Below are 21,141 nucleotides of genomic sequence, written 5' to 3' on the forward strand. Positions count from 1 at the left end.
CAGCATATGGAGGTTCCTAGGCTACGGGTTGAATCAGACTGGCAGCTGCCAGCCTACCCCACAGGCACAGCAACTCCATATCCAAGCCATGTCTGTGACCTACACCACAGCTCATGGCAACACCAGATCCTTAACCCACTGAGCAAGGCCAGGGATCAAACCCAAATCCTCATGGATACTAGTCAGGCTCGTTACCACTGAGCCACAACAGGAACTTCCTTAAGATTCTCTTTTTGCTGTTGTGATTAGGTGATTTCCACCATGCTGTCTTCTAGATCGCTGACCCATTCTTCTATATCCTCTAATCTGCTGTTGATTTCTGTGAGTATTTTTCATTTCAGTTATTATTTCTTCATATGTGATTGGTTCTTTTTATCTTTTATCTCTTTGTTGACATTCTCACTGAGTTCACCCATTTTTTTCCTGAAATCAGTGAGTATCTCTATGACTATTACTCCAAACTCTTTATCTGGTAAATTTCATATCACCATTTCATTTAGTTCTTTTTGTGAGGCTTTGTATTGTTCTTTCATTTAGAAGGCATTCCTCTTCTCCTTCTGACCAACTCTCCATGCTGTTTCTATGTATCAGGTATATCAGCAATGTCTCCTGGTCTCGAAAGAGTGGCTTTGTATAAGTGTCCTGTGGGGCCCAGTGGCACAATTCCCCCAGGTCACTAGAGTAGGTGTTCCCACCTATGTGGGCTGTGTGCATCCTCCTGCCATAGTTGGGCCACAATTGCTATGGACATGCCTATTGGTGGGGCTGACCCCCAATCTGGCTGCCTGTGAAGCATAGCTGTGACTGCAGTGGGTACAATGGTATGTGAGGCTGGCCTGGCAGAGTGGAAGCTGCTTTTGTAGGGGTGCCAGTGCTAGCCAAGGTGGCCTGCCATGTGGGGTGGGGTGTGAACTGCTTTGAAGGGGCTGGCTGGGGTGGGTCCTCAAGGCAACACTGGGATGGGGTGTACTGTGTTAGCTAAGCTGATGGAGGGTGACAGAAATGGCACCCGCCAGTGCTAGGCCAGCTAGGTGGAAGAAGAATTAAGAAAAGTAAAGGCACCAGCAACATCTGTCCCTGGACAAAGTGCCATCAGATCCTTGCCCCTCCAGCAGAGACCTAAAATTATCAGTGAATCTCTGTCTTGTATGAGCTGGGCACTTTTCAATCTACTGCCTCTGCACTGGGATTCAGAGCAAGTAAATTTGTACATGAGCTCTTTAAGAGCACAGTCAGTTTCCCATAGCCCTCCAGCTTTCCTGGATGTAAGCCCCACTGACTTTCAAAGCCATGTTATGGGGGTTTGTCTCCCTAGTGCAGGTCCCCCAGGCTGGGGAGTCCCATGTGGAGCTTGGACCCCTTGCTCCTTGTGGGGGTCCATGGTTATGATATCCCTTCAGCTTATGGGTTGTCACACCAGACGGGTGGATTCTGATTCTGACTAGACCACGTCTCTGCCTCTCCTACCCATCTCAATGTAGCCCTTTCTTTTTATCCTTAGTTGTAGAAAATCCATTCTGCTAGTGTTCGGGTCCTTCTCAGAGGTAGTTCCACATGTACAGGTGTGTCCACAGGAGGAGGTGCACTCAGGACCTTCCTACTGTGCCATCTTAACTCAGAACCCAAAGCAAGTGTTCTTAAGTAGGGAAAAATGTGACGTGTTTACCTTCATTCTTCAGTAGTATGAGCTACTTAATGAAAATGAAAAATATTTCTGTATTTGTCCTTTTACAAGATGTGCTTCTGAGATGACTGTGAGACAGAAGCAGGCTTTCATTGAATAAATTGGCCAGCCAAACTTCTGGAAAACAACTTCTCCTAGAGTACATGTGACCTGGGTAAAACTTTCAGTACCACTAAGTTTGTGCACATGCCTATGGCTGAAATACTGAGAGAAGCACAATCATTAGCCTCAAGGGGTTATTTAGAGTTGACTTTCATGCCCTCCCAAATCTAACTGCTCTAAACATAACTGGAAATAATTCATATTGTGGCTACATATAATTTTTACAAGTTTTTAACTAGCACATGGTTAAAAAAAGGAAAAGTCAATATGAAGGTATACTTTCAATCGATACATGTACAAAAGAAAACATAAAATGGAAATTATTAAAGAAGATAAAAAATATATATATAATTTCCTGTTATCACTCAAACTTGCAGTGAAGACTCCTGATTATTAAAAGTCAACCAAGTAATTCAAAAGCTGTACTGGTGGGCATTTAGGCAAAGCCTTTTTGGCCATGAGTTGCTTGAAGCCGAAATCCTTCCAAATCCTCATCCATTGCTTTCGCAACTCTCCCAAAAGGGGAAAACTACCCTAACTTCAGAAGAGGTGGATTCTTTCAAGTCTAATGGCCTCATCAGTGTTTCTGAAATTGCTGTTACCTAGGGGCCTGTTAAAAATGCCTATTTCTAGAGCTCAACCAAGCTACAATTCATGTTTTTAACAAGCTCACCAGGTAGTTCTTCTGCCTGCTAAGAACTGGAGTTGAGAATTGGAGGCAGTGAACAAATCACTGCTTGGTAGCTCCTCCTAGTGTCAGTTTTTCAGAAAATACTCAGTTTTCCCAAATTGTGCACGAGAATCAATTGTTTGATTTTAGAACAACATGATCATCACCCAAATCTTCAGTACCAGTGGTCAGAGAAAAGGCTATCCTCCTGCCCTGATGGGGAATATCCCTCCCCTCCTCTTGGCTGTTAACTTGGTTAGGGATCCTTAATGATGCCTGAGTTACACATTTGGCCTGCACATCACTTTCTAATCTCTCTTTGCAAGAAAAGTCCTTCCATCATATGAACTGCAAGAAAGTGAGAGCTTGTATCTAAACACATTTGTACATAAAAGAAATCACCGATGAGGACTTTTCCTATTTTTTTAGATAAATGATAAGCACAGCAGGATACTTAAATTTTATTTTTAAAAATTACAATATTTAGAGAAAAGTTTGCTGTTTTTGTCTATTTTTTAATTTCAGGGCATTTGGAATCTATTCTACTATTAGGATGGAAGAAAAAATACAGAAAATGGTAGGCTCACTTAAGTGTATGAGAAACATGCACTATGTTTTATACTATTAACTATATTTGAATACATTATCAATGTAAGGTAGTCTCAGTAAAACTGAAAGGCTTCAAATGTGTGTTCTTGCCTGAAGCATTTCGGTGTTGTTGCTTTTACATCACAGGATGAACAGTCCGCTTGAGGCCCCAGAAGCCTGACCGTTGCTGGGGAGATGAACGGACCTGTCTGCCCTTGCTTCATTTTCTCCAGCCTGACTCTGCTATTCACCTACTCTCTGTTCTACAGCTGCCATAAAAGATTCTAGTTCATTACCACCATATCTGCCTGGCTTATGAAAGCCCACCTTTGATAGGATCTGAAATGTACAGGTGAGTGGTCTAAGCCAGAGGAATTATGAGGGAAAAGCACAGATATCTGGGACAAAGCCGAGTGGGCAAGAAGCCCACCATATCTAATAGCACCCACTGCCTCTCTCAGCTGGGGTGCAGTGGACAAAACAAGATGTCTGCATGAAGGCGCCTGCCATCTGAGCAAACAGCCACAGCCACAGGCTAAGAAGTCAGCTGCCAGGGACCAGGGGACAATGTTTAAGGACCATGGATTTGAATATGGATCTTAGAACTTTTATTGAGAAAAGTAGGTTTCTTCCAAATTAGTGACTTCTAATAATGCTGACCAGGGAGCTGGGACTCTTAAAGCTCAGCAAGGTGAAATTCCTGCCTGAAGTCACAATACTCAGAAAGCTGAGTCAAGTCTGAGACCAGGTCCATACCAATTCTGTACTCTGCCCACGATCCTACACCATTTTCACATTTGATACTTCTGTTCTTTAGAGTTTTGTCCTTCTGAGTTTAATTTAAGGTACATTTTCCATCTACATTTAATTTAAGGTACATTTTTCCACTGTCACTTCCACAAAGTGAGACCCTGGGTTGCAGGGACATTACCTAGAAAGAGTCTGTAACTTGGTGACTCTCCAACATTGCAAATGTACTACTGTGCCGGCCAATTTAAGGGTGACTCTGATGCTAAACTACACTGATGCAACCGGATGTCACTTCAGCGTCCCTTAAAATGTCAATGAGAAGAATTTTTGTGGTTCTTTTACTGCAGGTGCTGTTTTGAGCAAACTGGGTTTCTCCTGGACATGGTTAACTAAAACAATAGAATAGAGTTCATCTACATGATCTGGTTGACAACAAAGTACATATCCTTAAGGTTACCGGAGCCTCAAAAGAAAAGGACACCACCCTCCTGTCCTTGCCTAGCAACAGCCTCCGGTCACAGCCCTGACCAAAGCACTCACTTAGCAGGACCCATATAACCAAATATGTGGACTATCAATCACCCGACTCTCCTTTCCACATGGAACATTCTAGGCTCAGGTAGTCACCACCTCGCCAGACAGCCTGGCATAGGCCTCTCCAGCTCCACATTTTATCATCACAGGCTCAGCAAAATAGAGACAAATGCACTTTATGCACATACTGCTACTAAAAAGTGGAATGCCCGAACATTTAAAAAACTTAAGTGAATTCTTCCTAATATCACAGATTAATCATGCCTCATTCTGCAGAGACAGAAGTAAGGTGGGAGTAAACAAAACCACACCTCAAACTCAATTTCTCATATACTAAAGGAGAAATTGAATACAATCCAACTATTTGCTTGTACTTCTTTTTTTTGTCTTTTTGTCTTTTTTTTTGCTATTTCTTTGGGCTGCTTCTGCGGCATATGGAGGTTCCCAGGCTACGCGTTGCTACGCCAGAGCCACAGCAACGCAGGATCCGAGCTGAGTCTGCAACCTACACCACAGCTCACGGCAACGCCGGATCGTCAACCCACTCACTGAGCAAGGGCAGGGATCGAACCCACAACCCCACGGTTCCCAGTCAGATTCGCTAACCACTGCGCCACGACGGGAACTCCTGCTTGTACTTCTTATCATTGCAAAGATAATAATGTTCTTTAAATTTGCTTTACGTCTTATGAGTCTCCGAAGTGCTTTCACACACCCTGCTTCATTCATACCGTACAGAGGAGGAAATAGGAGTGCTGAGCAGCCAGTGGCCAGAGAGTAGGGTGGCACCTTAACAAGAGGTCAAGCATGGAATCCTCTCATTGCCTATGGCTGAGCTCCACCTCTATGGACCTCGATTTCCTTTTCTGAAAGTCAAGGGAAGAGTCAGATGGTCTCTTTCAGGGCTAACACTCTACAACTTGTCCGAAGTCACACTTAGGGTTAAGTGACAGAACTGGGACTTTTAAAACAATCAATATACACCCTGGACTATGCCAAACCCCTTTTAATAAGTAGAAGGACTGTTATCACTCTAACGTGACCCTGGATGCTCTGAGCTTGTGATCCATATCTCAAGAATCGTAACTACTAGACAAACAAGTTTGCCTACAAGAAAAAAGCACTTCTATCATGGAACGTGGGGATCATTCCAGCCCTATGAGAAACTCTGCAGGACAGACTGAAAGTGGTGAAGAAAACATCGTATTGTGCAAGGAAACCACTGAAACAGAGCCAACTTACAGTCCTGCCCCTCCAATGTGAAAGGGAAGGAAAATACACACTAAATGCCTTACATGTCATGACTGTGCCCTAATGTGAAACAAAAATGCACAACAAAGATAAAGAAAGGACCCAAAAACTTCAAAGAAAGGAGCATATAAGAAGACAGCTTAGGGGATGGGGGAACAGAGCAACAAGTCACAAATCCCATCCCATCCATGTCCAAAGAACTCCCTCCCCAGGAGCACACAGAACAACTTCAGGAATAAGCTCAGGGAGATACGAAGCCTGGGTCACCTGGGCTGGTGAGACAAACCCCTGAGACTGCATGTGGTGAGTTACTCACGCACTAAAGACAACTCTCTCAGAACTTCTCTCTCACTGTGGAAACAAGTTTCACTCCTGGAACTCCAATCAAATTCCAGGCCCGGAACAGCGCTGCATTCCACTCCTCAGTCTTATGATAAGATCACCACTCTTTGAACTTACTCCCATTCTAGGCTGCAGTATCCAAATGATGACAGAAACCTAGGAGTTACCCTACATTCCTGGGTAGGGGAGGGGGAAAAAAAAATGATTTTCAATCCAGAACTCGATACCCACACAATCTGCCAGGATATTATGATAGAGATTCTCAGAACTGTACCCCTTCTCAGAAAGCTGCTGGGAGATAAGCAAGGAGATCAGGAAGGAGGCTTAGGAGGTTCAGGACAGAGGAAGTAACAGGAGCAAAGCGGAGGGGAACGTGTAGGATGACAGGGTAAGAGCAAAGCGAAGAGCCAGTCCAGGGGAGCAGGCAGAAGGGGTCCAAGGAGGACAGTCTCCTGGGGAAAAGACTGAGCTAACAGATTACCAGGTATGTCTGACCCCGCAGAAAGTTTCTCATAGGAGGGTATGGGAAAAACTCATGGATACACCTTTCGTTGCCCACCAGAAAACAACATAAAACTGTAACAGGAAACATAGTTATAGTACACTACTTGGCTTAGCAAGGTACAAGAGTTATGTAGAAACAAAAAAATATAAACACCAAACACTCAATTAACTAATAGGTATAATATATCAGTATTTTGATGATAAAAGGCCTAAATCCTAACCTACTAAAATAAAAGTCTAGATAATGTTAAAAACAAACACATCAAGTCAATCTAAGATGTTATTTTAAAATATCACAATAAATACCATAAGTAATTACCAAATAAAAAATGAAGGTGTTGTAGGGAAGGGGAGCTTAGGAGGTAAATAAGCAAGAGGTAGGACTGAAGAATGCTGTTTTCCATGATGTTTAGTGCAGAGTAATTTTTAAAATCTATGTGCATCATGTGTTACTTTGATTAAAAAATAGACTGGGTCACTTTGCTGTACAGTAGAAATTGACAGAATACTGTAAACTAACTATAATGGAAAAAATAAAAATCATTAAAAAAAACTAAAAAAAAAAAAATTGGTGTTCCCATCCTGGCTCAGCGGTAACAAACCCAGCTAGTATTCATGAGGACTTGGGGTCGACCCCTGGCCCCGCTCAGTGGGCTTAAGGATCCAGTGTTGCAGTGAGCTATGGTGTAGGCCAACAGCTGTAGCTCCGATGTGACCCCTAGCCAGAGAACTTACACATGCCATGGTGCAGCCCTAAAAAGACAAAAAATAAAATAAAGTAAAACAAAATAAAATAAAATAAAAAATATTTAATGAGTAATCACTCTGTGCCAGGAACTGTTCCAAATGCTTTACAGATATCACTTAATCTTCACGACAATCTATTATATGATACTGCTATTGTCCTCACTTTAAAGATGAGGAAATAAAAGCAGAGAGAGGTTAAGTAATTTGCCCAGTATCTCACTGCTAGGAACTGATGGAGTCAGGATTCAAATTCAGGCAGAGACCAGAATCTGATGGTCTCAGCTCTGAAGGAAGCCAAGAAAATTTATAATTCAAAAATTATTGTGGGAACAGCGATGTGATTTTTACCTATTGATAAGCCTAAAACCAATCAGACTAACAGACACGAGTAAGGAGAAAGCATTTATTTTCTCATATCTAAAATCCTATATTTCTCTATCAACAACAAAACGCAGCCTAAACAGCAAGAGCAGCAGAAAAGGAAAAGTTGGAAAAAATTGCAGCCACACAAACTACAGTTAAAAAATGACTAAGTTTCCTTGATATATGAATTTGTTGGAAAACCATTTATCAACAGCCTGTTTCTCTCCAGCCGAGTCCCTCAAGCCGAGAGCCATGTCATTCCCCTTTGACTGATTAATTAGCCAATCAGGGGACATTTTTCATTGTGAGGCATGACGGTTTATTCCAGCTAATGTTTGGTCTCTAATGGCGACATATTAAAGCCAACTCGGCTATTTTAGCCCCATGGAGTGACCAAGAGGAAAGGATAGAAGATAAATCAAAAGAGCTCCCTTCAGTTTCCCTTCAGTCCTTAATAAAACCCCCAAGGAGCAAATGGCTAGAGGAAAGATCTTCTACCTATAAAGAGAAAAAACAAAGAAAAGGAAAGGTGGGAACACCTTCAAGCCAAGGTGGGACCGCCTTCAAGCCAAGGGGGATCCTTTCCTGTTTCTGAAGAGCAATAATTTATCCTCTGTTGATTAACAGACCACTGATAGAACAGGCACCAAAAAGTCAATATCGAGCTCTTCTTGCTTTTATCAAAAGCTGTGCTCGATAGAAAGCCTGGCTCTGTAATGCTTCTTACTCACCTGGAGTGATCTCACTGCACCTGAGTTACAAGAGGCCAGCAAGTCACCAGATCCAAGGCACTGTTTACACACGGATCTCACTCCAGTCAGGAGTTGCCCACTGCTCTACTAAGTTCTCTAAGCCTCTCATCCATCTCCATGCCTGACACGCCCCAAAGCACAGAGAAACAGAAGTTGAGATATCAGAGGAATCAAGTTCCTACACAGGACAGATGTGAGCAGTGACCTGTCCGGGAGACAGGAGACACACCTTAAAACACATTTCGTATACTGCTGAGCACATGCAACAAGATAGGCCTAGACAGCTGGTCTTGGCTATGCAATTCCACTCTTAAGCACATAAAATCATCCAGCTTTCTCCCTTGCAGACCAGAATGATTACTGGTCTGTGTCTAATGAGATCACAAACGTGTTTCCATTGCCCTGAAGAGGATCTACTACCACCAACACCATCAGTATTATTCTGTGCGTTTGGAATACCTGCAGACAGGATATCAGTTGCCCCAATTCTCCATTGTCTTGAAGTCAGACTTCTTACACATCTACAGTCACATGCCTGGACCCTACAGGCATTTAAGTTTGGGACAGGGGAAAAGTTGTTTTTCATGTTATGTCTTCTTTCTCTGCCTTGTCCACTCAGAGACTCCCACCCTTGTCAGTTCAATTGTCAGTTCTCTGTAGTTCTCCCTGACATCCCCAGTAATGTTAATGTCCCCCCCGTCTGTGTTCCCACAATGGTTAAGCAACTAAATTCAATTCAACAAAAGCTTCACTGAGAACCTACTCCATGTTAGGGAGTACCAAAAGGCTCTGCCCTCATAGGGGTTCCAGTCTACTAAGGGAAGACAGAGAGAACAAGTGACCAATGGAGTACATCAGATGGTGATGACTGCTAAGGAGAAAGATAAAGCAAAGGAGAGGGTATAAGAATTTGGGGGGTTTTGTTGTTATTGTTTGTGTTTTCAACCATAAATAGAGTAACTGAAGAAGGCCAACTGAGATGACATCTGCGCAGACTGTGAAGGAGGCAGGGAATGAGCCATTCCATACAAGAGCCCTCTTGAAGCACGGGCGAGACAGCAAGGAGGCCAGAGGGACAAGAGCAGGGCAGGCAGGGAAAGAACAGAAGCATGGCAGGAACTGCCAGTGTGGGAGAGCCAGGCGGGGCCGGCTGTGTCACGCAGGACCCTAGGCCATTGTGAGAAATGGCCTTCTATTCCGAGGGTGACAGGGAAACTTGGGACAGTTTTGAACAAAGTAGTGGCATGATCTCAACTGCACTGTCAAAAGACCACTTGAGCTGCTCTGAGGAAAATGCACTGGAGAAAAGATTCTATCTGATACTCGGGGAGAGTTTCTTACATCATGCTCAAGATGGTTACACATTCATCTCCTCTAGCAGAGGACCATGAATTCTGCTAAGGGGCAGAGTCCCACTGTCTTTGTAGCTTCAGTAATTAGAGTAATAATCGGGACACACCAGGTATTCAATAAATCATTATAGAATGGTTAAATTTTTATAACTTTGAAGCTTTTCTTGCCTTTCCACTATTAAGTACCGACAAACTATACTTTCTGTAGGAGAGAAGAAAACAGAACTACACATAACCTATAAGAGAGTATCTTTCGTGTCTGATTTCAGGGATATTAACAGAAATGAAGATCACACCAGGTACAAAGAATCATCTGGGTTTAAAATGTAATACCCCAGGAAAACTAAGATGATACAGTGAATAGTTTACCAATCTCCAAGGATGTTAGGTGGTTCAGATGATTCAGTGAAAGGAAAGAGGAGGGTAGGGGTCTCCTGCTACCTCTTAAATGGACTGTCACTCAAGTTAGGCATTTAATTCTACTGGTAAACGCCTCCAAAGTTAAATTTTCTATGACTTCACTAGATAATTCCCTCTTTAAATGGGAACATCTTTTAAAATATCTAACTTAATCTCTGAAATTCACATTAAAAATCTGTTTCTCCCTTTCTACTGTTACCAGAATCAGACTGATTTTCAGCATGATGACAGAAACAGCCCTACTTTGTACAGGACATAAACTAGATGATCCCAGGTCTTTCTGCCCTTGCAATCCATTATCTTTACATAAATAAACAAATTCTAAAGGTACTAAAACACTGTAAATCTTTTGAGAATAGGGACAGCATCAAATCCATGTTGAAGATTTTATTAAACTCAGTACCGTCATCTCCATGGATACTCAATAAATGACAATGATAAGAAGTTTCTATCTCAGTTTTCTTTCATTTTTTTAAAGCAATGAGTTCTGTACTCTCTAAACAAATGCCTACCCTTCTCCCCAAAATTGTACAGGACATCATATTAGAAGGAAGATTACTGTCTTTGTCATTACTTATCTTAAATACTGTTTAAGACAGAACTGATTTGCTACGAAGCCCTCTATAACATGCTTCCAGATACCTTTGCCCCTAATGCCATTCTGTGAACACATTCCTATAAAATATGGAACCCGGGCCTGAACAGAACAGCTCAAATACAGTCACCAGTGCAGAAAACAGGCAATAAACCTGTTGCTTTCAGCTGCTTCTAAAGCAGCTGAGGCCCTCATTCAGGATGGTTGCCATGCTGGGTATTTTGGCCTAGGTTAAGTTCATGGTCAAGTCACATGTCCCAGCCTCTAAGTCAATTCTCTCTCTCTCTCTCTCTCTCTCTCTATATATATATATATATATATATTTTTTTTTTTGTCTTTTTGCCATTTCTTGGGCTGCTCCCGTGGCATATGGAAGTTCCCAGGCCAGGGGTCTAATCGGAGGTGAAGCTGCTGGCCTACACCAGGGCCACAGCAACGCTGGATCCGATCCAAGCCGAGTCTGCAACCTACACCACAGCTCACGGCAATGCCGGATCGTTAACCCACTGAGCAAGGCCAGGGATCGAACCCGCAACCTCATGGTTCCTAGTCGGATTCATTAACCACTGCACCACGACAGGAACTCCTCTAAGTCACTTCTCATTCAACTGCTATCAAATTAGTTCTTTCCAGGTTTAAATGAAACTTTACATATCTTCTCTAAATTTCATCTATTTAATTCTGGCCAAATGTCCCAGCTGAGAGAGACTGTTTTGAATCTTGATTCTGTTATCCATGGTCAAAACGATGACAGGAATTACTGAAGTCGTCACTGCTGGCAAAAAAAAAAATAGAGACCTTAAATGTACTATTTAGCTTGTTTGAGGGTTTGGTTTAAATTTATCTCTAACTACAAGGTTCTTCATTATAAGATTACCTTAGCAAATACTAGGCTGGAAAGCTGCTCAATTTCTGAATGGTTGACGGGAGATCTGGGGTAAGAAGGGGGAACCAGAGTGACAGAGGTCTGTAGGAAGCGGAGAAATTCAAATTTAAGAGTCCATATCCTATAAGCCATTTTCAATATTCACACCAATTTAGACATACAGGTCATTAACATGAAAATTCAGAACTAATGAGAAAGTTCCTTCAATTCAAAGACATTTCAAGTAAAAGAAAATTTTTAAAGGGGGAGACTCTTCCCAACGATCTTCCCTATGAGGTACTTAGCATTGTTTACTGAACTAGAAGAAAGAATGGTCCAAAATACCCCCATGAATTCAAACAACTAAAAGACAAAGAGTCTGCTTACAAGTTCAGATTTGACAATCAGCAAGAAATGGGAAAGAAAGGGGATCTGTGAGGAGAAAGGGACACAAACAATAAATAAATCATGCTCCCCCCCCCAGTGGAAAGCAAGAAAAGTGATCATTAGCTGGGTATCCTGAGAGAACATGAGAAACATTCACGAGATTTCTAATTCAATCGGGCTACACAGGTGAAGAACTTGACAATTATTTTGCCAAAAGCCTCTGCCAGAAGCATGTTGTTTAGAGAGACAGAGTCGGAATGCTGGTAACACACTCTCAATCCTGGATATGGTTTAGGAGTATTTTCTCTAGTGATAAGGCTGAATCAGGAAACAAGCTGGATAGAGGAAGGAAACTGGGAAGGTAGGGGAGGGAAAAAAATGAGAAAGAAAAAAAAAAAGTAGTATCAGGAAGTTCAAACAGATAGGAACTAATGGAATTTGTTTTTCAGTGTCTCCAACTCCAACTTGCAAACCAAGTGAGAAAAGACACACACACCTCTAAATCCTGACAGGGACTGGCCAGCACCAGTGCCTACTGCAATTCTCAAGGGGCCCCAGTAATTTCAATTCAATATATTGGATCATTTCTTTGTCTCCATAGAAAGTGCATACATCTCCAATTTAGGTGCACTCCAGTCCAGAGTGACTGTCTTCCCATTAACACAGTATGAAGACTGTGGGGAAAGGATAGACACAGAAATCCAACCATTCTCATGGCAGAATGGCTTATTAAAAGTTTTCTGAGCAACCGGTAGTCTGTGATGATCTCTCATCACCTGAGCAAGTAGTTCTGGGTAGCCAGCTTAACTCGGGGAACAGTGCCCCAGGCAGCCTCTGGGGCTTGAGGGAAAACTGAGAGCTGATAAAGTCAGAGTATGGTCCCTGAAGAGAAAGGAAGGCTTTAACTTCCATGCAATGAAAAACAGTCAATGAAGGAGTTCCGGTCATGGCACAGCAGAAATGAATCCGACTAGGAACCATGAGGTTGCAGGTTTGATCCCTTGCCTCACTCAGTGGGTTAAGGATCCGGTGCTGCTGTGAGCTCTGGTCTGGTGTTGCTGTGGCTCTGGCATTGGCTGTAGCTCCGATTGGACCCCTAGCCTGGGAACCTCCATATGCCACAGATGCGGCCCTAAAAGGACAAAAGACAAAAAACAACCAACCAAACAAAACAAAACAGTCAATGAGAAGCCTGTGGAAAACTAGTCCAGAGTGAAATGCAATTTATGGCAAATGGGATTGATTTTTCAACACATAAAATGGCATAAGCAAACACTGATTCAATAATCCTTTCTCAAAACTCTACTTTGTACTCCAGTGGATTAAGCCTGGCACTGGATTGGAAATTAGCTGATGAAAATGTCCTATTCTCAGAGAAGAGAGAATTATTTACTAATTAAAACATTCACAAAGGGAAAAAATATCAAACATCAACCTTGATGCCATACAGTGTAAACCAAGATTTTTAAGATGAGTAACAAGTCCATTTTTCAAAAAGAGAAGTACAGTGAGACTTCGATTTACTGAAGCCCTCTGTGTGCCAAGCACTGAATCAGCCACATGCTGGGGACCCACAACGAGTACACCCCGAGTCCTCTCTCTGACTGGCTGGTCAGAGACTGACCTTTTCCCGACTGGTAGGGTAGATCCCTGCCCAGTAATGTGACAGATGAGAGTCCCCATGTAAAAAAACACAGTGGACTGATTTCTTCAGTAAATGTATAAAGGTCAGAGAGAGGATGAAGGTATAATTTAAATTTCATAAATGGATTCTAGACATCTTGGGTTGTTAGTTTGTTTTGATGTGAATTTATTTTTACCTAAGTAATTCCTACTACCCTCACAAAGAAAATTTTCATTTAAGTGACTTTTTTCTTTCCTATTGGGAAGGGATTTTTTTAAGCATAGTCCTGGATTTAAAGCTTCTTTTTGGTTCAAAGACTTCCTTGAAAATCAGATGAAAGCACTGGACTTTAAATATCTATACTTACATGCACACATGCGAATGTGTACAAATTCTGCATGCAATTAAAGGAGCTCACCAACCTCATCATGAGTGTCCCCAGATACTGCCCAAGGAACTCCCCTATCCTGACACAGATCCCAATCTGTCACATCATGATGACACCTGGTACTTATAAATCACTTTGCAAACAATTAAAAAAAATACATAGAAGAAAAAAAAGAAATCACTTTGCAGGCTGATATACTTCCAAAATTATTAAAATAAATGATTTAACCGAAAGCCTTGGACTTCAGAAACATCAAATGATCTGATTTCTACAAGGCATTTCCTAAAGACCCATGAGATAGAAGATAAAATCTAGCACAGATAAGTGCAGGAGGCAGGTCATGGAAACAATCAGCCCTTAATACCTGGGTATTGATCATTACCGACATGAGCAGACTCTGCACCAGACTGTGAGAGATCAAACAGTCCACATACATGCTATTCTATTTTGAATCAGACAATTAGCAGCAGTGACTGCTGGTATGAGAGGTGTTGGTGAAGGGAGGGTGACTTTAATAGGGGTTGTGTGTGAGAGATGCCTATGGCGAGAGAACAGCTTTGGATCTTAATTCAGACAGTGGTTACAGGATCCTCAAACGTGACAAAGTGGCCCAGAGCCACACACACAGATCACACTGTCAGTTTCCAGGTTTTCACCTTGTAGGACAGTTACATAAGATGTAATCCCTCTGTACTAGCTTTGCAACTTCCCATGAAATCTATAATTATTTCAAAATAAAAAGCTTAAAGAAAACAAAAAGCAAAAAATAACCCTCCTGACTGGTATTAATCATGGGGTGCTCATGTTTTTTAGATATAAATATATTTAGATCATTAAATTCATTTGAGAGGCCAGAAAACACACAGGTAACACGTCACCTATGATCCAAGAACTCCAGCTAGCTTGTTCTTAATTCAGCTTGCCTATGACAAAGGAAAATGTTCCCAAAGCTGGCCCAGACATTTGATAATGCACTTCTGATGTTCATTACAGTTCAATTCTGACTGAAAGCAATGTAGTGAAGTTTTGAATTTTTTTTTTTTTTCTTTTTAAGGCTGCACCTGTGCAATACGGAAGTACCTGGGCTAAGGGTCAAATCAGAGCTGCAGCTGAGGCCTACACCACAGCCACAGCAAGAATGGTTTGGAGTCACATCTGTGACCTATATCACAGCTTGCGGCAACACCGAATCCTTAACCTGCTGAGCGAGGCCAGGGATCAGACCCCCATCCCCATGGCTACTAGTTGGGTTCTTAACCCGCTGAGCCACAATGGGAACTCTGAAGTTTTGAAATTTGATCTCTGATTTTTAGCAAAATGAGAATCGACAAAGTTATGATAAAGTATTTAACTACTCATGTCTCTGACAAAAATCTCAAATAAAACTTACAACTAAATCATTTAAATGTAGATTTAAAAAAAATGCAAAACAAAGTTAATTAACACTGGCAGCAGTGTGGTACAGGGTTAAAAACACTGACTTTGGACTCAGAAGGACCTGGATTTAAAGCCCATTTACTCCACTTTGGAGGCTGGTTACAACCCTTCCTGATCTTCAGTTTCCTCCCTGCTAACAAGGTGAAGATGATGCCACTTCACAGGACAGTTCTGAAGATTCAACGGATAACATCCTAAGTGTCCATCCAGCACAGTGCCTGGCACACAGATGCTTCAAAAAGCCATAGTTTGCAAGATCCTAACAGCCAGGGGTTAGAGAAATCAGCAGGTTGGGCTGAGAGGTATGATGCAGCCCAAGCCCAGTGTGCACCCACCCAAGGTTCTCTCAATCTAGACACAAAAACAAGCTCAGTATCTATACCTATCCAGCACCCAGTGAGGTACTAGTGCTTTAACATTTCAAACTGCTACGGTTTCTGGGACTCTTCTGAATCTGACCTCCAGCTGCACACCTTGGCCTTGGCAATGCCAAATATAACTTGAGGCCAATGTTGCTATGGGGTCAAGGGAGTAAAACAAAGCAATATTCCTTCCAACTGAATACAGGAGCCAAAAGAAGTTGTATTTTCAAACACATCTGATCAAAGGACTTCTGCCTTGGCTATAAGGGCTGTTGTAACTAATACGTAAGGTTTCTTAGCAACAGTTTACTTAGCAACAAGGAAGGTGCAGGTGTGCCTCAATAAAAGCAAACTCAATATGTGAAAATCCGTATGTGTATAAAAGATAAATTTAAAAGTGACTGCTTTACAGACTTGATTTGGTGTCTAAAAATGTGCTTACATTTACACACTATCTCATAGACACACGCGGGTATGTGTGAAATGTGAGCTACTGCAGACGCCCTACACACTCACTGTGGTACCTGTAGCACAGCATGACCAGCGGCAGCAGCAGTGTCCGGGGAGCCCCTCAGAAATGCAGAATCTCAGGCCCCATCCAACCCTCATGAAACAGAACCCACAGCTTAACAAAATCCCAGAGGTACACATGAGGATTGAGAACTCCTGCTCTAGGGAACATTCCTGACACTAAGGCCAGAAGCTCTACCTACAAAGTTATCTGTCAGCACTTCTGCTAGTGACTCTCAATCCTTTTTTTTTTTGCCTTTTAGGCCTGTACCTGAGGCATATGGAGGGTCTCAGTCAAAGGGTCTAATTGGAGCTACAGCTGCCAGCCTACCACCACAGCCACAGCCACAGCAATGCAGGATCCAAGCCGTGTCTGTGACCCACACCACAGCTCACGGCAACGCCAGATCCTCAACCCACTGAGAGAGGCCAGGGATCGAACCTTCGACCTCATAGTTCCTAGTTGGATTCGTATCCGCTGTGCCACGATGGACACTCCCCAATCCTTACTCCTCATTACACACAGAATAAACACCTGAATCATCTGGGTAAGCTTTTTTTTTTCCCCCTTTTAATTAAAAAAAAAAAAAATTCTCTCTCTTCTAATACTGATGCCCAGACCCTAATCCAAACTTTGGATTTCGATGACCTGGAGTGAGACCCTGACAACAGCATTTTTTTAAAGCTCCTGAGGCTACTCAAGTGCAACCATTTTTGGGAAGCACGGCCCTCAAGCAGGAGCTGCTCCCTGAGAGAATGCAGCGTCACTGACAAGCAGGATCTTAAATGCATCATCAGAGCAAGAGATATGCCTGGATATAATTCTTGCATAAAACACATAATTACATCAAGATTGGTCTTCTCCACACCAAGTGTACCAAGACAGATTTTTCCTGGGTTACCACTAGGGAACTGTTTCTGGAACTCCTCAAACATAAGGGAATGGCTTACTTTAACATGATCACAAGTGACTACACCACCAAAAAGTCAGGTAACGCCACAGAGTGTTGACAAACCTAATGGCATCTAACACCAGAAAGACCCCAAAGAGATGTTGGCCAGCAGATTAGAAATCTCTAATCTCCCACAACGAAAAGCTTTCCTGTGCTTACCACATATATCCTTTTAAAGTTCTACCAAAAGCCCATAAATAATATTTTCTTGGAGTTCCCGTCGTGGTGCAGTGGTTAACGAATCCGACTAGGAACCATGAGGTTGCCGGTTCGGTCCCTGCCCTTGCTCAGTGGGTTAACGATCTGGCGTTGCCATGAGCTGCGGTGTAGGTTGCAGACGCGGCTCGGATCCTGCGTTGCTGTGGCTCTGGCGTAGGCCGGCAGCTACAGCTCCGATTCGACCCCTAGCCTGGGAACCTCCATATGCCACGGGAGCGGCCCAAGAAATGGCCCAAAAGACAAAAAGACAATAAAAAAAAAAAATTTTTCTTTCCTGATCTGTCAATTGTATGATTTCTAGGAGGGTGCTGGAAAAGGCGGGGGTTGCAAGCAATGGAGACTGGCAGTAGGGAGACCAAAAAAGGCAAGGATTTAGAAAAGCCAGTGCAGTGGGAAAGCAAGTCAGAGAGAGCTGGACAGAAAGGTCATCGTCAGGCATCCAGGGAGGGATGCGGGGCTGAGGTGGGGGCGCAGGGGGTGGCCAGGTTTGGTTTTAGGCAGATCAGGGGCAAGAGAGTATCCCCAAGGATCCTGAGTTTACTGAGGATGGTCGGAGGAGAGGGGTTCGAGAAGATGGAGGTAAGTCAGATGTGAAGTTCCTGGTGAACAAGGCAGGGGCCTGATCTGTGTCACAGAGCAACCACCGAGGGGCAGAGTTGTGACAGAAGCAGGGTTGTCTGATAACCCTGGCTCTTGTCAACAGTCTCTTGGGAGTGAAGCCTCCACTGGGGTCTGCCATCAGGACACCTCCTTCCTGGGACCCACCTACCTCTGCCATGAGTCAGCAGAGACCCACAGATACCAGCCCTCAGGACGCCTTGGGGCCCAGAGTCCCTTTCTAGGCCTGCTCCCTCTGTCCTCGCTGCTAAACATGTGGGGGCAGAAAAGTGCTAAAGGACTAGGAGCCTAGTCCCATCCTACAAAGGAAATCACCAAATTTCCAATAAATGGTAATTCTCCAGTCTTTGAAAATAATATTAAGTAACAAATAGCTACCATCCTGGAAAATTCTCTGTCAAGTCTGGAGGAATGTCAGAAATAAATGGAACAGGTCTATTTTGCTCTACAGTCATCAGGGCCTTGATGAGGAACCAGTAAAGGAACATAAGCCTGACACACCAAATTAGCCAAGTTACAGTTGTTGCAACCAGATTTTTGTAGATAAGACCAATTTAAAATAATTTTACTGCACTATCTCCAGAAATACTAATTTCAAAAATTCAAGTATTTTGACATCCAAGGTTATCTCTTACAGCTGGAAATGGCACAAAAACCTTTGTGCTGTATCACATAGCCCAGCTTAATAGTCAGGATTATGAATGATGGATCCATCCACTTTAGGGGGTAGCTGAGGCACTCTATTCTTAATCTTCTAGTTTGGAAATAAACAATATTCCACAGTGGCGGAAACGTAACATCTAAATTCCTGCCAGATCCTCCATGCCGAGTCAACACTACCTCAAAGTGCTTTTAAGGCGGAAGGGCCCAGGACTGGAGTGCACGTCTGATAGTCTTCCTCCCTAAACATTTCCAGCCGTGCTGATGCGACAGGCACAGCCCTTTGCATCTATCAGTTACAGGCATCCTTCCTGGAGTTTAGGCCAGTCCTCACACCAGGAGAAAAAACCCAGATAACACACACTCTGTTTCCTTATAATATAGATCATCCATCAAGTACCAGTATTAAACGGATCACACCTAGCCCTTGTATGAAGCCTGCAAAAGGTTTTTTGGTATAAGTCTGGAAAGTACTGTTAATAATAAATATATATAGTTCAACACAGTGTTGAAAATCAGCTTTGAAACTCCACATATCAATTGCACGGGGCTTCATACCTCAGGAGTCGTCTTCTTCTGCCTTTTTCCAAAAATGCAGTCAAGATCTGTTTTGCTCCGAGATGAGAGATCCTTCCCTAGAAGAACAACAAGATGCTTGTCAGTAAGACCTTCTTTCCAAAGTAAGGAGGACAGATAGGAGACTCCTGAAAGCAAGATGGGTTTTCCAAAACAAAGAAACAATTTTAAAACTACTGACTTTCTGTTTCCTCTTCACAGATTATAACCGTTTAATTAATAAATACAGTTAAATTTTAAAATCACATAAGTGAACCAGAACCACTGACTTTCTCCTAATGGCAGGAAAAACCTAGATCATTTAGATCAATAGGAAAACTAAATTCTAAAGCTAGCTCTACTCCTGGTATACCCTCAAGGTATGCTTTCTGGGTCTCTGGGTTCACCATTTCTAAAACAGCTCTCATTTAGTTCAAGGAGACATGAGCTGCTTACTTAGGATTATAAAATGCAGAATAAAAAAAAAATGCTAAGATAGATAGCTCCAAAACTTCACATGCACCATGAATGAGAATATATTGTATATAACACATAGAAACTCAACATTAATTGAATGAATGAAAAAAATTTAAATAAATGCAAACAAAACTGTATTACGGTGAAAAGATTTCAGATTTTTTTTTAATTTTTCTTATGCTATAGTGATACCATTTTAAAATAAAAAGGATACATAATAAGAGCAGGAAATTAAACAGCTTCTGGCAAAGGTGGTGTCCAAAGGATCCATGATTTTATGAAAAACACTAAACTCTTTAACTTCATTTCAAACCCACAAACCAACTAATTTAAAATTCAGTTCTTTGGAATTTCCACTTCTACCAATAATACACTGTGAGTAGTGGACCAAATCTACTCCCATTTGTCAACTTCATTGTAAATGCGTTTTAAAATGGAACCACTACATACAAAGTCTTGAGGCTCTGGGGGAGTGAGGTGCCGGGTCAGATGCAGGCATTTTTGTTTTAAGCTGGAAGCCTGAGTTCCACCGCACAGACTCACTTGTCATCTTGGCTTCCTGCAGCAAACTGACTCGGGAAAGTAATGCCATGACCCAGAGTGTTCTAGTTCACTGACTTCACTGACTATCACTGGGGTATTCAAATATGATACTGCTCAGTGAGTCCATGAAATTAAAAAAAAACAACATCCTCCAGTTTAACGCAAAACCAGGTGCCAAAACCAGTTTCCTAGGCTGCAGACCAGATTTCATGGGTCCAGCGAGACCGGTTCCTGTCAGGAGTGCACATGCCTGGGCGCCTTCGCACTGCTCTCACCTCTCTTCCTGGGCTGCAATGAAGCTGCCCAGTCCTAGCTGGTTATGAAGTAGGACCCAGACAGAAGACCCCCAAGGAAACTTACTCAAGAACAAAATAAAGCAGATCCAGATAGGAACTCAGAAAATGAGCCAGAAAAGCAGGGAATAAAACTGGCCACAGTGGGAGGAAGTAGATCACCCCAGGAAGTTTAGCGATCTATTCTGAGTTGTCATCGGCATAACCCAACCCTCACTGCAAGGCAGTATCTAGTTCAGAAAAAGGAGTTGTACGGAGGTCAAAACATGTAGCAGCCACCCCTCCATAAGCTAGCTTCTGGATTGGAACAGATACCCTAAAAGGAACCAAATTAAGATCTCTTTTATAGCAAGTGAACTGAAAAGAATGTTGGTGGGATTAGGGGAGGATACATGCAAGATGATTCTAAAACAGGACGTCAAAACATGAATGCGCAGAGATTAAAAACAAATCTAAAAATCAAAGGGAAAGCGGCCAAGCTGTTGGAGAATGTACCAAGGAAGGTGCAAGTGTTTCTAAAGTTTTGGTGATGGGTTCTTGTGTCAGAAATTTTATCCTTTAGCAAAGTTCACTTAAGTAAATGTAGAAACCAGGAT

The 21,141-nt window shown here is 42.5% G+C and overlaps 1 protein-coding gene across 5 annotated transcripts in view; it reads right to left on the reverse strand.

Annotated features, from left to right (window-relative positions):
* Positions 1-21,141, reverse strand: part of PINX1 (PIN2 (TERF1) interacting telomerase inhibitor 1) — a 73,991-nt gene that overhangs the window by 32,259 nt on the left and 20,591 nt on the right. For all 5 annotated transcript variants that reach the window (XM_047759944.1, XM_047759942.1, XM_047759945.1 and 2 more), the window contains one exon: positions 19,236-19,312. In XM_047759944.1, coding sequence (XP_047615900.1) covers positions 19,236-19,312 — 77 coding nt within the window. The remainder of the gene's footprint in view (positions 1-19,235; positions 19,313-21,141) is intronic.

This window comes from Phacochoerus africanus, chromosome 15, assembly GCF_016906955.1.
Source record: "Phacochoerus africanus isolate WHEZ1 chromosome 15, ROS_Pafr_v1, whole genome shotgun sequence".
Taxonomy (NCBI): Eukaryota; Metazoa; Chordata; class Mammalia; order Artiodactyla; family Suidae; genus Phacochoerus; species Phacochoerus africanus.